The sequence below is a fragment of the Sipha flava genome, unplaced genomic scaffold, assembly GCF_003268045.1.
Source record: "Sipha flava isolate LNK unplaced genomic scaffold, YSA_version1 34_pilon_pilon, whole genome shotgun sequence".
In the NCBI taxonomy this organism is placed as follows: domain Eukaryota; kingdom Metazoa; phylum Arthropoda; class Insecta; order Hemiptera; family Aphididae; genus Sipha; species Sipha flava.
Genome location: NW_020273045.1, coordinates 551,363 through 568,758, shown reverse-complemented (window position 1 = coordinate 568,758; position 17,396 = coordinate 551,363). Strand labels below are relative to the sequence as shown.

General features: G+C 31.6%; 1 protein-coding gene across 7 annotated transcripts in view; it reads right to left on the bottom strand.

Annotated features, from left to right (window-relative positions):
- LOC112687439 (tachykinin-like peptides receptor 86C) overlaps positions 1-17,396 on the bottom strand; it is a 196,265-nt gene that overhangs the window by 8,558 nt on the left and 170,311 nt on the right. For all 7 annotated transcript variants that reach the window (XM_025560159.1, XM_025560162.1, XM_025560161.1 and 4 more), the window contains 2 exons: positions 12,852-12,932; positions 1,883-2,033 (listed from right to left, as the gene is read on the bottom strand). In XM_025560159.1, the coding sequence (XP_025415944.1) occupies positions 1,883-2,033; positions 12,852-12,932 (232 nt within the window). The remainder of the gene's footprint in view (positions 1-1,882; positions 2,034-12,851; positions 12,933-17,396) is intronic.

The window sequence follows — 17,396 nt, the reverse complement described above, 5'->3', positions numbered from 1 at the left end:
GACGTCAAGACAATCGTGTTGACAGTACACTAATACAGAGTACACTGAACGAATGGTAGTTAGAAGCACCTGTGAGTTTGTGAGCTATCATTAGAATTAATTATTGTTAGGGTTAGGATTTTCATACACTTTGTATTGTTTTCCATTGGTTCATGTGAAATACTCGTATTGTTAAAAGTTCGTTTCGTGTACTTTTCTTATGACATTATGAAAGCGTTTAAGATCTTAAGACATATTTTCAGAAATTTTGATTTTGAAGTTTTTTTTGGTTAGTTTTTTTAGTGCAATTTTGTAGCTTTTGGATCGAAAATTGTATTTTAGACTTTTACACGCTTACATGATATTTATATAGATGATAGGGTTGATTGTGTAAAATCCTGTTATTACATACATACGCGCTTAGATATTTTATATTTTCGTAGTAGGGCGAACATAGTGTTCCTTAGACTTACAGATAGCATAATTTATTTATAAGTTGGAAAACTTTATATACATTAATTCAAAATTCCATAAAGACCGATCGGTGAAACATTAAGTTGTGATATATACACGAATAAAGTTTTTGAATCAGCGTTGACGTATTTATATAAATAATTAAGTTTACAACTAGAATATATTTTATTATTTCTGTATACTAATAATGTGTACGGAAATCTTTCTCTATTTCAACCGAATTACAATAATTTGAACAAATGTGTTTTTTAGTTTTTTTTATTTGTATGGCTATTGTCGATGCTGACAGAATGTAAAAGAATATTTATTATCTACTGAATCAGACGCTGAAGTATTTTTGATAAACTTTAGGGCTTTGTTCGAGTGCGAAAACAATATGTTTTCATTAGGTTAAATAACAGAGTATATGATATGCACAAAAACAAGAACCAGTCTTCTATGAAATGTTGTTTACTTTGGACTACATGAATGAACGGAATAATCGTTGAAATATTTTAAGCAATCTATATAAACTTAAGTAAACATATTTTCGTTGTCTGTGTTTTTTTTCTTCCGAAACAAAAAAAAAAAAAAATTAAAATAATAACCGGTGTTTAAACTTTCGCTGATAACTGTAGGCTATTAGGTCTTTAAACCGTAATAAATGTGTCTTCTCACCATTTTTATTTACATAAAAATATAACGAATAAATTGATAAAAAGAAACCAATTAATTTTAAACGTTTTGCCCCAGTTTTTAATTTCTTGTAACTGCAATGCGCGTGCATGAATTCCACGAATTCCGAGATAATTGTTTTGGATAATTTTTTGTCAGGTTTTAATTTGTTTTGCTCGCGAATTTCGTAAACATTTTAATTGAAACCAACGAAAACACAGTTTTCGCGATCTCCTGCCCGGCGCGCACGTACACGCAAACATAGCCGCGAAATCAGCGCAACAGTAATATCACCGTTTTGATAACAACCCAAAATGATTATGTGCTCGTGTAAAAGCACAGTTTAAGGTACGGAATTTACTATATATTTTTATAAACAAATTAATTAAATCGAAAAACATCGAAAATTCTCTTCTCTGGCAACTGACGATGAGCTGTTAGTTGAAGAGGTCATTTGAAGAGGTAACATACATTTTTTCTTCTTCTTACTTTTATAATAAATTCATGACTATTTTATTATTATTTATAATTATTTGTTCCGTTTTTAGTTACTTGTAATGACAAATTAAAAAAAAAAAAAATACGCGTGTGCACCACGAAATATCGAGTTGAATTAAACTGAAAATAAATACTAGCCGCAGCATTCGGTTGTATGTAGAAAATACACGCAACAGGCGTTGCGGCTGATCGTTGCGCCTATTCGCAGCTTGGAAACCGTACCTTAAGGTCTGAAAAGTGCGCGGCGATCGACGCAAACGGCGGTGCAGGTACTCACTTTTCTTTTCGATTTAATCGACTCCATGTGTCTCTGTGTCATCTGTCCGATGGCTTTGCCGCCCCACAGCTCTCTGCCCATGATTGTGTAGCACACAGCCATCACTGCCAGGGGTATGATGTAAGTGACGCAAAGGAACAATATGTTGTAACTGCAAAGTGAAAAACCGCGGTTACCGTCAGATATGCACTGGTGGTCGACAGAACCATGATATTATATTACACGTCGTTATGCTGCACAGTAGTAAAAATAATTGTGCGATGACAACCATTAGAAATAAATGTATGAACACGACGGCAGTAGCGGGGTAAACATTTATGAGGACATGATGAACCATCAGTAATCTAGTCGTAAAACTTCCTTTTACGCAATACAAAACCATTCGGTGTAAAATCCATAATAGCGGCTCTTATTTTAGTTTTTTTTTTTTTTTTTTTTTTTAACGAGAATTACCTACACTAGCTACGATAACAAAAATTAATTCATTATTATTTATATGATTTGTGAAATTTTAAGTTTTTTTTTTTCAGCTATAATAATTATTGAAATCAGAAAATATAAATATCGAAAACATCTTGTAAAATTGTACCATTCCTTCATTATAGTACTTAAGAAAAATTGTTATCGCTATTTATAAATGTAAAACATAAATCAAATAGTTAGCCAATCGTCGAGCAGCTGAGGCTTAGTTATTTATAAAAATATTAAAATAAATATTGAAATTAGTTAGAAAAAATAAAAATGCTGTCAATGATAAAGTTCTCTTTTTTATAATAAAAATAAAAAATTGAGTCCCTACTACCGTTTTCGCATAAAAATCATAAATAAGTGACCATTTTATCTATAGATCAACGGATAAGATCATATCTTGCACTCGAGTGTATGACCCTGTATCGACGTTGATCTATGGAGCTATAGGCCTGAGGCAAACTTTTGAGTATCAATCACTTTCTTGCAAAAACGATGGTGCATAACTTATTAAAATGTTCTAGTGTCCACTCCACTTGTTTCATAAAGATTCCAATTCCCTTTAAAACGTTTATAAAATGTTTAAATTTTTCATGGCACGTTTTGAAGGTAAAATGATACGGTTAAAAAATTTAAAAAAAACAACTCATTACCCGCCTAAGAATTAAAATATTGTAAAATTTAATAAACAAAACGAAGATAAAGTTCTTACTTTTGAGCATTTTAAGTTTCGATGATAAGTTAATGTAATATTAAAAATACACCATGTTCGCCATGTCGTACGTTTGTACGGGACAACATTACGTGATACAAGCGCATCGTTTTCTTCTTCTTCTTAGTGATATTAGGCCTTCAAGACCTTATGATCCAACTTATTTGCTCCAGCTTTCCCTATTTAGTGATATTATTTTCCAGTCTTCTCCAGGTCTCAATTTTTCCACATCTCCTCTTACCCTGTCATCCCTTCGTAATCTCGGGCGTCCCAGTGGTGTTTTTCCTTGTGGAGTGTCTTCTAGTAATGTTCTCAGCAGAGATCCTTTCTTACGCTATCCGTGACCTATCCATTTGTGTCATCTCACGGTGATGTCTTGCACGGTACTTGAGTATTGATATAGTACTTTTAGTTCTCTGTTTTGTCGAATTATCCATTCTCTAGTATTTTCGTCTTTACATGGTCCGGTGTCAACTCAAAACGAAACCTATGACGACGTGGTCTTTCGTTGGGTTAATCTTACGACACTCCACCGCAAATGATGCTGATGTGAAATAGGAGGTCGGCAGATTTGATTCGTTCGGTGGATTAAAGGCGTTGGAAATCCGAAACGTAAAAACAACGGTTTGCATTGTTCCGTATCGTGAGCAAAACGTATAAGGAGTTCAGCGCACATATGAATCATTCATACGTAAAATCCATGACGCGAGTGCAAATGGGTCATGGCAAGACAATCAATAGTGTTCATCTCGTTGTTTAGGACACGTGATGAAAACCGCGTGGCGTAAACATTGAGTTCTCAACGCGCGGACATTTCGCGTTAGATTTTTTGCCGAAATGCCATAGGAAGTATTATCGATATTGTACGGTCGTCCTTCACCGCGTCTGTTTTCAATCCTTTCTACCGTTCTAGCCCGTCGTTCTATCAACAGGATAAGCCGTAGCACCCACTTTCGTTTACGACTTGGGAAAATCTACGGTCTGTAGCAGCACTGTGTTTTATTCATTTAATTGTTTCGACGTGTACGAACTCAACAAAAATGTTCGTTAAAATAGTAAGTACAGTCGATAAATATTGCGCGAGAAACAATGAACTGAATGGATAACTTAAAACATAAAAATAAAATAACGCGATAGCACATATAGCGATGCGTTTTACAATTTGAAACGATTCCAAACGATAGTTAAGTCTTACCTGACAAGATATTAACGATTGCCACAATTTATTAGATATACGGTGTTGGAATGACAATTAGTGAATTAAATATTTTAAAATAAAGCATCAATATTAAGTAAGTCAACAGTATGCATCGAACGGTTAGATGGCATATTAAGTGCACGAATAGATATCTGAGGATCGATGTAGAAAGTGGGATTAGACCTGGCGAAATGAATGTAGCAATTCTGGACATAAAAATATGTACGCTCGGGAATTTTATTTTTTATTTTTACTGTTATTCAAATTATAAAATGTTTTATCACATCGCGTGCTATTACAAACATTTTAAACAATAATATAAATTATAATTATTATATTCTGTTACCCAAATATCAATTTAGCGAAATAAACTCACACTGAAGAATGTTCTGAAACAGCATATTATTTATTTTTACATTATTAGTTTTTTTTTTTATTTAAAAAATTACGGAATATTTAGAATCTGTAACATTTATACAATAAGCAAATTAGGTATATAACGAACAATATTTACATGACATGAATCGTTTGAGAAGCGAGGCTATCCAGTAACAGAACCTTCAAGAATTTAATATTTAAAAATCGGAATTCAATTTATCTCTGCAGCAGCGTATTTTTAAACATTGGGGGACATAATATTTAAAGATACTAACGCAATAAGTTAAGTTTGTATATGATTTTATACAACTCCGAGCAAACTTTTTTTTCTTTTTTGATTTCGTGTATTTATAAGCAACCATCGTAAATATTTTAAAAGTATAATTATGTTTGATTAATAAAAAACAATATGTTGTTTTCGGGAACAACATATTTTGGAATAAACGAAAGTTCCGAATAATTAGATATGAGGTTTTAGACTATCTAAATCGACTTCTATTAATTAACTAACCCTTCAAAATCTCTTAATTTATGTTCTTTAGCTAGATTACGTATGTACGTTATTTATACTTATTTCACTAAAGCTTACGATAAAGTCAATCACACTATTCTTTTGCATAAATTAAAATATATTGGCGTATGTGGTTTTCTTCTTTGTTGGATTGAGTCTTACATTTCTTAGTGTACCCAAATTGTTATTTATAAAGAATTTCACTTAAAATCAATATCAGTTAATTCGGGTGTTCCTCAAGGTTCTCATCTAGCCTCAACTATATTTCTACTATATATTAATGACTTTACGTTTCTAAACAGTTCTAAGCTTATGTTTGCTGATGATATTAAATTTTACCGTGTCGTTAATTGTTTTTATGATGCTGAATTATTACAATCTGATTTAAACGTGATTTTTCATTGGAGCAATAAACATTGCATTACGCTTAATATTCAAAGTGTCAAGAATGTTAATGACATTCTCCTGTTCACATTCTAATCATTTTTCAATTATTATATCAATGGTATACCTCTACCCAGAATAACTGACGTTATAAAGGATCTTGGCATACTTTTTGAAACAAAATTAACTTTTAATGCTCATATGTGTTACATAAAGTATAAAGCCTCAAAATTGCTTGGTTTCACACATAGAAGTTGTGTCGACTTCAATGATAAAAATGTTTTTATTCAAATTTATTGTTCACTGGTACACTCAGTTGTTGAATATTGTTCAATTATCTGGTCATGATATAACATTGGATCAATAACTACTCTCGAAAAAGTTCAAAACAAGTTCTTACAGTTTTTAGCTTTCAAGTTGAATATATCCAGAATTCCCCAAACAACCTTTACTTACTTATCTGAATTTGTAATTCCTCGAACAGCGTAGAATCAGACTTGATTTATATTTTATTTATAAGATACTTACTAACTAACCTCTAATTACTAACTTGGATATATTGACTGTCCTAACCTTTTAAATCGTCTGTCATTCAAAGTTTCCTCAGTTCACAACTGATCAACTAACCTATTCTATTTAAAATCTCAAACTACAAATTATGCAAATAACACACCACTTTTGAGAATCATGAACTCTGTAAATAATTATAAAATTGATCCACTTTTTTTTATTTCCTTCTACTCTTCTAAAAATCGCGTTTCCGCTAACCTAGCGTTATATATAACTTGATATGTTTATTTTATATTAATTATATATATTTTTTTAAATTTAAATTTATTCCTGTTATTATTTAATAATATTTTCTAATGATATTTAAATTTAATTCATATAATTGGGTCCTAACCCGTATAATATTTTAATAAATAAATAAATTATTACGCCTTATTACCTTAGCGTATCGTAAATATATTAACTATATACGAGTAAAAAAATAGTAAGTATATTCGCTTCTACTTCGAGTCGTTGGGAATTCATATATTCTTTACTCATTATTATTATTATAATTATTAAACCAAAGTCATAAAACATTCGCTTGAAAATAAACTTTTAATCCATTTTTGATTTTAGAACATTGTGTATATTTATTTTTACTGATTCTATTTTTGACAATCTTCGTTACTCATTTTTCATAATTTCTTTTAAATCAACCGAAGCGTACACGGTTTGCATGATACATTTTTAAAAGTATAATGATAATGACAGTATAATAATAAGTTACGTTCAATGGTATACTTTTTGTAGAACTTTTCACACACCGTTGAAAATCATGAACGTTAAAAATATTTTACTTTCAATTAAAACGGAATATTTACACCACGTTTATAGTTTACCACGGTGTTTATATAGTTTATCATAAGAAAACATTTGCGTACTGCATAACAGACCGTGTGATCGGATCCTTATCAATGGTTTCGGAACCGATGGTATTACCTAATGACGAATATGTCTACATGATTGTTACGGATTCGTTGTTGGCGTTGTTAACCATGATGTTATAATACCAACGAGTGATTGCTGCGACTGCAAGTAATTTACTGCAAAAGTGACAAGCTTAATTTATAGCGGGGGTTAATAATACTGTTTTCCGGTGATAAACGAAGCACTAACGGAGTACATCACGGAGGATACGAGTACATTTCCATTTGATATTATGTTAATTGAAATAATACATCGTCATGTGTTATGTGAATGATAATCATCCCCGTACAATGAGCATATGGCACTCTTAACAGAAAAAGAAGCAACAAGCATACTACGCACGAACCGCATTTCCAGTCGTTAGCTTCGATTGCAAATATGTATACTAATATCACCAAATCTATCCTATTCTGTTGCAATTGAATATTATAATATTATGTTTATTGCACTAGCCATACGTGTAGTATGAATAATACCGCACATGTAATACATACGCAGCATAAGCGGATACAAGGAGACTATATTTGACCTCTCCGTACTGATTGGAACAATCTTTATAACTGCAACAGTTAAAAGCAAAACATTATACCTGCCGAAAACGGTTTGAACTTAAAATATTTTCTTACTACATCTATGCGCTATATATTCACTTTTGAATAATTTTGAAGAATTAAATCGAAACATTATAAGCATAAACGCATCTAATAATTACAAATAGACCTGTATGATCGTCGAACTGATATCCCAGTGAATCCAGCTGGGGAGTGAAATTATGCCGGGAATAAATTCGCCTGATACTCCGAGCCAACAGTATTACCCTCGGGATGGAAATTTATTCTAAAAATAATCGTGAGTGTAAAAATTATCAATAGAAAAAATAATTTCTATTCTTGAGTTTTCGAAAAATGGTTGTCTTTTAAAAAAACACAAATTAAAATTGAAAATTTTTTTGTTAATCATTTTTATAATCCAAAATGTGCATTATATTAAACAACGGAACACAAGTACATTGATATTATAATAATGCAGGTAAGAAAAATTTTAATTGTTCATGCTCTTTTTACCTACGATCAATTTATTTAATTATGTACCTTCTTATTACGAGTAATCATGGCCATGTTAGCGGTAATATAATTTCTGCGGTTTTGCTATATAAAAAAAAAAAAAATTAGATTTTTTTCAAACACAGCAAATCATGTTTTTACGTTCATTGATAAGCAAAAGTATTTGATTAAGTTAAAAAACATATATAGTTACGATGATTACGTAATTTAAACATTTTTGAAAAAAGGAAAGCTACAGAATCTTTCCGATCTTTATAGGTGAATATTAATTTAAACTCATTGAAATACTGTTTTAGGAATAGGCGGTTTTGTTTAAAAACATTCTATATATATCCATGGCTCGTAATACGTTTCGTTTCAATAAGAAAACGATTTCGAATTGACGATTAATCAAAGTCGTGTGCCGTTAAGAAAAAAAGGGTCACAGTTGTTTTTGCACATCGACCAATTTGGTTTTGAATTTTAGAGGGTGATTTGTTTTCAAACAAGTGAAAAGATTGAATTTCGGAACAAATGTGTCATCCCTCTTCAATACTGTCCAGTTTCTTTATTATTTTTATTTTAAAACTAAACATTTGTTTATGTCTTACTTCTTTCATGAACCTGTTCGTTGACAATGAGTGTAACTAACATCGAAATATTCACCTACATTTTGGTCGTTTACTCACATAAAAGTCAATGGTTTTAACTATCCCAACGTAATAATATAAATCTTACCTGTTTTTTTGCAATCCATAGAAATTAACAGAATTTAATTAAATCAGAATATGAAAAAAACTGTAGGTATCATAGAGTGCCGCTTAGATTATTTATTTTAAATTTCACAATAATTCTATGATATAAGTCATCCCCTGAGTCGAGTATTGTAATTTAATCAAATATAATTCTTAACAGATGCAAACGTATGACTAGGATATTTTTGATAAAGTCAATTTATCGCAACCGTTCGCTTTGAATTATTCTTTTCTTTCTCTCGCTCTATTTCGGTCACGTTTTAATGCATTGCATTCATTCTTGTCCCCTGACAATTTCTGTTAGTCCTGTTAATGCCACATTATCCGTTTTTTAAACTTTAACTTTCGGTCCGTTTGTACGACTTTGAAAACAAAATCTTATACACCAGTGCCTTTTCGTTCCTAGTCACGACGGAATCTCGCAGGTAACGAGATAACGAATTGTCCCGAGTATTTCGCAAAATCTTTTGTACACATTTACTAATTTAAAATCCTCTCCTACAATTCATCGCGTTGTGATAATATCGCACAGAAAGCTCGGCTAACCAATCCGATTTCTTTGTAGCACGAGGTCGTTTCTCAAGGTTTAAGTTCTTACGCTTCCATCAGGGTCCCTCATCGGCCAGTTTGTTACTTATATTCGCTTATATACCTTTTTTAAAAATTGACGATTAATTATTTTTAACCATATTTGTTTTAGCTTGTATATTTTTACGCATTCGCTGAGTCAAAAATAGGTCATCGCGTAACCTGCATATTTTCTTACTGTATATGTCTTTATCCAAAAGTGATTTTTTTTCTTTATATTTAATATTATTTAATTTTTCTCCTTCATGCCTTCGCTTCTTTTCACCTCTTCTCATCATCTATTCACTTACGCCTAACTACAACTATCCACATGGTATTATCAAGTTTCTAATTCTGAATAACGCACTTTTTTCGTTAGCAGAACAGCGTGTCAAATGTATGATTTTAGATTGTAAACGAAATCAGGAATATTTTGGTTTTACCATGATAAGTATTATTGTGTGTGTGATTGATTTCGACCGGAAGGATTGCTCCAATTATCAGCTTTCAAGAAGTCAAAGATAAAAAATGGTTTCTGGTTGGTACTTTGAAGTGGTAATTTTACGAATTTTATAAATTTTATAACAGTTATTAAAACAATTGTTAAAAAAAAAAATGTAATACAATTATTGAATGGCTCAAAAATATTTTTATAAATATAAAAAATGAAATTTTAATAAAATCGGATATATCAACGAATTCCTAATAAATAATATTATTTATTGAGTTGCTATCCTATAAATATTAATCATAATATCTCAAAATATTTACTGACTAGTTACATTAGAAATTTAAAGACATTTAATAGTTTAAAAATGTTTTAATAAAATCTAATCTATTTATAGGCACTTGAAATTTTGGATGCTTTTTTTTACGAAAGTTTGGACATTAAAAGTTCATCCTTTTTTACTAATAGATTTGGATATACCAATATATCAACTATTTTTAGAAATATAAACAAATCCATCCAATGGTATATTGGTTTCAAGGTTAAAATACCGATATCGTTCACCAATCCTTGTATCTCACCCAACCATGAAGTCTCCCTAGAACTAAGAGTTTCACATAATTATTATTATTTTTTTTTTTTTTTATTTATATACAATAACAGCATTTAGATAAAATGTGTACTTATATAATATATATATCTAATAATTTAAGCCAAGTTTGTAATGGATTAGAGCGTTAAAAATCTAATAGTTTAGTTATAACAATAAAAAAAACTAAATACATCATAATATTTAAAATTAAAAAGAAAAAAAACTGATAATAACATGGTAGATTAAAAAAATATTCCGAATAAATTACAGAATGCGAACTCTTAATTAAATTGTTGTAAATTTTGACAATAGCCATTTATAAGCAATTTTTTCCCTAGTGATCGAGCCATAATGATTATTTTTCTATACAATTTTTAATAATTGATTTGATTATTAAACATGTAATATTTTTTTCATCTACGAACCGGTAGTTTTAGGAAGAATTGCATAGATCAGATGTTTATGAACGTTATTATAATAATTTTGCGTATGCGACTTAAGCGAACATACTAAAAAAATACCCTCGTATTTGAATAATGTGCAGTATCGCAAAAAATCTGAAGCTAACAAGGGTCTCTAAATCATGGGCTGCGAACAAATTTTAACCCCCCCCCCAACAATCGGTGAATAATCTAAAAATATGTGTTGTATCCAAATTTTTCTTAACATTTTTTTTTGATTACATGTATATATTTCTATAAAATTAATAATTACATATGTTAATAGATTTTGGACCTCTAACAGATTTTGGTATTTTAAGTGGCCCTCGAGTGAAAATGTTTGAAGACCCTTGGTATATTACATACGAAATATAGGAACAACTAAACAGAGTGGTGGTGGTGGCGGTCACTCGTATTTTGTCGGTGATTTACGTTTTAAAATTAACGATCCGCGCGCACTGGGATTATATAAACCAACCTAGTGCAAAAATCTGCTACAAAAAGTAAACCCGCATTCTTTTCCGTGTATTTCCGTTTCGTCCTCGGTCCTTCTCAACCTGTTCATACATCGTCTCTCCCTTCTTGCCCACCATGTCAGCAAGTCACTCAATGTTGCAGATATACCTACGCGTGCAAATCTCATCAGAATCTGTAATGCTATCGACAACATAGCCCCGTGATTTTCGACGGGAAAATATTATCATGTATTGTATTTAAAAATTATAAGATTAAATTAAATCAGTTTTAAACTAAATAAACTTTAAGTATACGTTATTATGTAGGTATAATGTTTTACCGGCACATTATTCAATTTTATCAGACTCGATTGTAATATGTTTTTCTGTTGTTGGACACTCGATACAAGATATTAGTCTTTTCAATGCGAAAAAATGTCTTTCCCAGCGTTGTAAAAGAGATAATGCCAATGGATTGAAACCAAAACCACTCACGCACCATTCGATTTTCGATTTTATTTTTATTGACAGTTTGTTTTTGTGTACTAACTTTCTTTGGTCAAGACGAGAATTTATTCATACGCGCTCCAAGAAAAAATATTTATGTCACGACCATCGTCCTCATCATATCCATGTGTAGTATAACAATATTAAAAAAATATATATATTAAGTACATTAAATCAATTTTTCAAATACATACCGCGGTGTGACAGTTTAGGCTGTAAGCTGATCAGTAAGTTCTCCGATTTTTGTGGTTATGCTGTGCGGAGTTAAAAATAAAAAAGACTCTATGAAAAATCTCCAGGTCAGTTAATGATAATAATACCAGTGGATAATAGAGTAGGAGAAAATATTCAGAGCTAAAGACTTTGTATCAGAGTACAAAATATATGACTGATGTACTTAGAAAGCTCGAATACTGGTAATGGTGGGATGTGCTCGAAGGAATCAGAACAAAATATACAAATAATTAATGGAACGAAACCCATGTCGGAAAAGATCTCTCAACAAGACGGGAAGACTTAATTAAAAATAATGAGTCGAAGGGAAAACCAACGGATAGAGGAGAATTGAGGATCGCATGCAAAGTGATCCTGAGACGCGGAACATAATGAAAATAAGTAAAAACATTTGATAACATTTTTTGTTTGGATTTTTGACTAGTGGTTCGGAACCCATTTATCAATGATCATTATTTCCGCCAGCACCAAACCAACGCAAATATATAAATCACCGGAACCCCACTATACGTTGGGGTGCAGTAAATTGCAGGGTCGCGGTAGTAATCGGAAAACGATCTCGTCGGATTGAACACTGGTCGCAGATTAAGAGCGGTACAAGTCCCTGTGGCGGTGAAACACACCTGCATCAGCATCCGTGTAATAATTTTAATATACAGTGATACGGAGTCAATTGTTTCATGCGACTCCGAGTAAATCGAGACCGATGTCGATGTACGCGCAACAATAATATAATACCAGGTTCACTTGTTTACAAATGGTTTATAGTAGGTAATAATACGCAAGTGGTGTACTGACATGTATTCGGTTTTTGAATTCGGGTACCTTCCGTCCGGCCAGAGAATGTAGCACACCCTTCTCAGCTCACCGTTCATGTACCTGAAACAGACAACGAACCGTATTTACGTCAGTTTCGGGTCAGTGGCGTAAGAAGATTCGCTAGCGCTCCTGGAAAACATAGAAAAACGTTTTTTAACCAATTACAATTTAACGTTATGATATTTTAAATTAGTATACAATTTATATATATATATATATAAGTTATTATTACAGTGTTAATTTTCAACTTTGAAGATTTGCATTTTTCGTTCTATGACTGGTAAATTCATCGATCATTTCTTCATATGAAATTTTTTATCTTAATGTCCTTGTGCCATTTTCATAATTTCAACATTGAATACACACATAGTGTGTACAAATAGACAACATCTACGTATTTCAAAAAGTATAATGGAAAAATTTCGATTTTGACTGTAGGATAAAAATACGACTTTTGCATGATTTTGCGCCCCTTTGCCATTCGCGCCCTTGGCGTAGGCACAGCACACCATACCCTTACTATGCCACTGATTCGGGCCATCCGCAATCGTCCGACGGCGAGATTCACCCGCGGGTGTTTGACGGCATATTCGACGCACCGCCCTGCCGTACACGAGATACATCGAAACACATTCGTCTAACAGATAACCGCGACCGCATCTGGCTGGTGCTGGGTTAGGTTCCCTCAGTCCCTCAGTCTCGGCCGACTCCATCGTACCGGGTCAATCGTTTACCGAGTAGCAGTTGCGCGGGGATGGGGTTCTTTGACAGACAGACAGACGTCACAGTGAACGTTTGACGGGCGGGTAGGCGCGTGACTATTGGATTTAGATGTGTACGGTTTTGAGATGTTATAGATGTTTAAGAGATGTTTAGAATTTTAAGATTTTGGATGAATGTACACGTAGCAAATTTCCAATTTTAAACTTATCAATAATGCGGAACGCGAATGCAGGGGAATACACGATAGTCGACAAAAATATGATGCGAAACCAAGATCAAGGTTGTAACATTAGAGAGGGAAGAGCTTCTTTAAATTCGATGATCCCTAGCCTAAGTCGGTGAAATATATAAGCAGGTACTTTGATATTTAATAGTTTTTTATTTTCTTCGATTTTTGTTTTTGAAAAAATTTCAATGACGGTTAGACAAAGAGGCGGGCACTGAAACGCGTGTTGTGTATCATGGTTTGTAAATGTTCACCAGTATAGCAGTACGACGGTTCGTTACAACCGTTACCTACAGGAGCAAACAACACCGTACAAGCGTAATGTGTATAATACCATTATATCGGCAGTACACGGATGACCCGTTATGCCCAAAATCACTAAGAAACGTACACAACCTTTGCGTTTCCTAGGCATCGGTTTACCGATTAACCATCAATTAGTTACCGAAAACCGAGTGCGTAGGTATAAACGTTTATTGTAGAACATACATGACTAGCTGACCCGATAAACGTTGTTTTGCGCTCATAAAGTTTTTTTTTTTTATTATATTATCGCGAGTCAAACAAGACCCTTCGTATTTCAAGTTGGTTTTCCAGAACGTAATGTATCATTTTATATTATTACTTCCATTTACCCGGTCATTTATGCAGTTATATATGCATATGACATATTCGACTTATTATGAGGTAACACGAAAAAAATTATAAATGTAAATTATTGAATAAAAACAAACGAATAGAAAAAATATAACAACTTTAATGTAATAACAAATGATTGGTATTATGTACGATAGTTGCGATCACGAATAAAGAGTGTTGTTCATTTTTCATGTATATATTTTTAATCACGATATTATGACAAATGTTTAGTGTACATAACAGGGACCATAACCGTAACCGAAAAGAACCGGTACTGGAACCGGTCAAACTTTAAAATTTAAGAACCGTAACTGAAACCGAAACCTTTATTTCCAAAAATGTAAACCGTAAACGTAACCGTAACCTTAATTATAAAAGGGTTAATTTAGATAAGTTATTTAGACTAGTAATACTATGATAAAGACTATTTTGTTTGTCCATTAGTCGATTCAGAAAAATAAATGTCAAATCTTTTTATGTTTTTATTATTTTGTGTTGTAAACTGTAATTGTGTAATGCATATAATAAGTAAATTTTCAATATTATTAATATTATTATTATTATTTATTTTTTTTTTTTTGTATGATTATTAATATATTAAAATTTATAATAAGTATATTATCTATCTTGTCCATTAAGTATTAAATATAATTAATGTTCATAAAAAAATTGTAGCTACAATAGTAGCCAGTATTAATTTTGATTGCTAATTAAAATTAAATTTTAAATTAAAGATATTTATTTCATCAAATCATAATATTTTACAATATTACAAAATATTTTACAAATTCTTACTACGAGTTGGAATAAAATAACTTAACCTAACTCAAAGAAATATAATAGGCTGATATAATTATATATATTTAATATATTTATAATTATTTTTTTTAACTATTCATAATACCTTTTATTTTCATGAAATGAAACAATTACAATTTAAACAAGAATAAATAAATAATTTCATATTATATTTTAATAAATTTTAAATAATTAGAATTAACCAAAATTAACCGGTTCTAGAACTCTTACTCTTTTAAAAAACCAAAATCTAAACCGGAACCCTTAAAAAATTAATTGAACAACCAAAACCAAAACCGGAACCGAAAAAATGTATAGTTTCCAGTTCTTGGTACATAAAGTCAGCATTAAAATATTATAATGAATCACACAAAAATCGCTAACATTTAGTTAATAACAGTACCTAGTTGAATTATTTGATGAAAAATATGACAAGTTATCAGATAATTTAGAAAATCAAAGCAAAAAATATGTATAAAGTTTGTTTCATCAATAAGTAATTACTTTTATAATACTCGATCGATTTTACAAAACAAAAAAACTTTCTTATCCCGTAAAGAACGAAAATGCTCAGCTTAAATATTACTAATTCATCGTTATTTTTTTTTTTTTTATACTTTTCCTAAGACAATATAAATGGCAGCTTATAATATAACGCCCAGGTAAATCGCCTGAAATAAATTCGTGATTAATGTGTTTTATCCACATTGTCTAAGACCAACCAGCATTATTCATAATGCCTAGGAATCGCGCATAATACCAAAATCATCCATATTACCGGCAATATATTATGCACGTGCTATAAACACGGTGGCCCAGCATGTTTTTCCGACGGAAATTACTCCGCGAGTGTTACTTTTTTTATTCCAACTTTCGCGTTTTGATGTGGTTTCATAGTGAGGGATCGTATGAATAACGTAATATAGTGTTATAACACTACCTAATGTAAGATTAAAAATGAAGAAAAGCGTCAAGTTTGATAATTTTTAGTTCTTTCTGGTCACATTGATAGGTTCGCTTACTTTACACATTTGCGTGGTTCCGTTTAACGCTTTACTATAGTATACTATGGTATACCATAGCGATATGTGTTGACACGTATGTACAAAATTTCTGTTGTTGAAAATGTTATCTATATGTTGATTATTTATTATCATTTTCGTTAAATATAAGATACGTATAACGCTTCCCTACCTTTTTGAAATTTACATTAAAAACGTAATTATGAAACAAATCACTGGATTTTCATTGCAATACCTTAACATTTTTACAAATTGTTTCATTGTAAAACGGCAATTTCACAATTTTACCAGGCAGAAAAATTTTAAAGTTATTTCTCCGTGCTGAATAACGGACGGAAATATGAATTGTATATCATGTTTTTCGCACGCAGCCTCCCCCTCCCCCAATTATAAATTTGAAACAAAACAAAATAATCTAAGAAAAAAATTAACGTATACGACAAAACATGCTGAGCCTGCTCTGTGAATAATGAAATCTTTGTATTTTATCGCGAACCGCCCGAATGATAATGATAAAACGGTTTACCGTATCGTTATTGTTTTGAACCAACCGCGTCTGTACGCCTGTAAGTTTATACTCGTAAAAAATGTGTTTTGTCAAACTTTATTGCTAATGTTTCTGAAATGCAGTGGTGTTCCCATAGGGTATACTAAGTGTGCGCCGGGTAATAATCAACATTATTTTGAAAATGTACGGGTGTACCACGTATACTTTCAAGTTCTAAGTGTTTCGCGGATAAGTATAAAATGTCATTAGTTCTACAGGTTTTAGTTTTGGATGTATTTTGTAATAGACATTCAGTTTTACCTGGGACGATTAGTGTATCGCAATGGAGTAATAATTGGCGGTGTAAATTTATTTAAATAATTTTTGTTTCTGCTTCCGTAAAAAACACATATGTACGCGTTTCAATCGTCTGTCAATATTTGCAACCTTTTCTCATCGCCTAAATCGTACAATGTCCATATTCGGACGTTTTTCGGCGTAGTTCACTCTCAATAAAATTGATGGGAACATCACTGCAGAAATGTTGTATAGCTTTTGAAACTACGCGCATGACGAAAATCATCATTAAGCGGATACGAATTCGCACGAATAACCGAATTGTCAACATA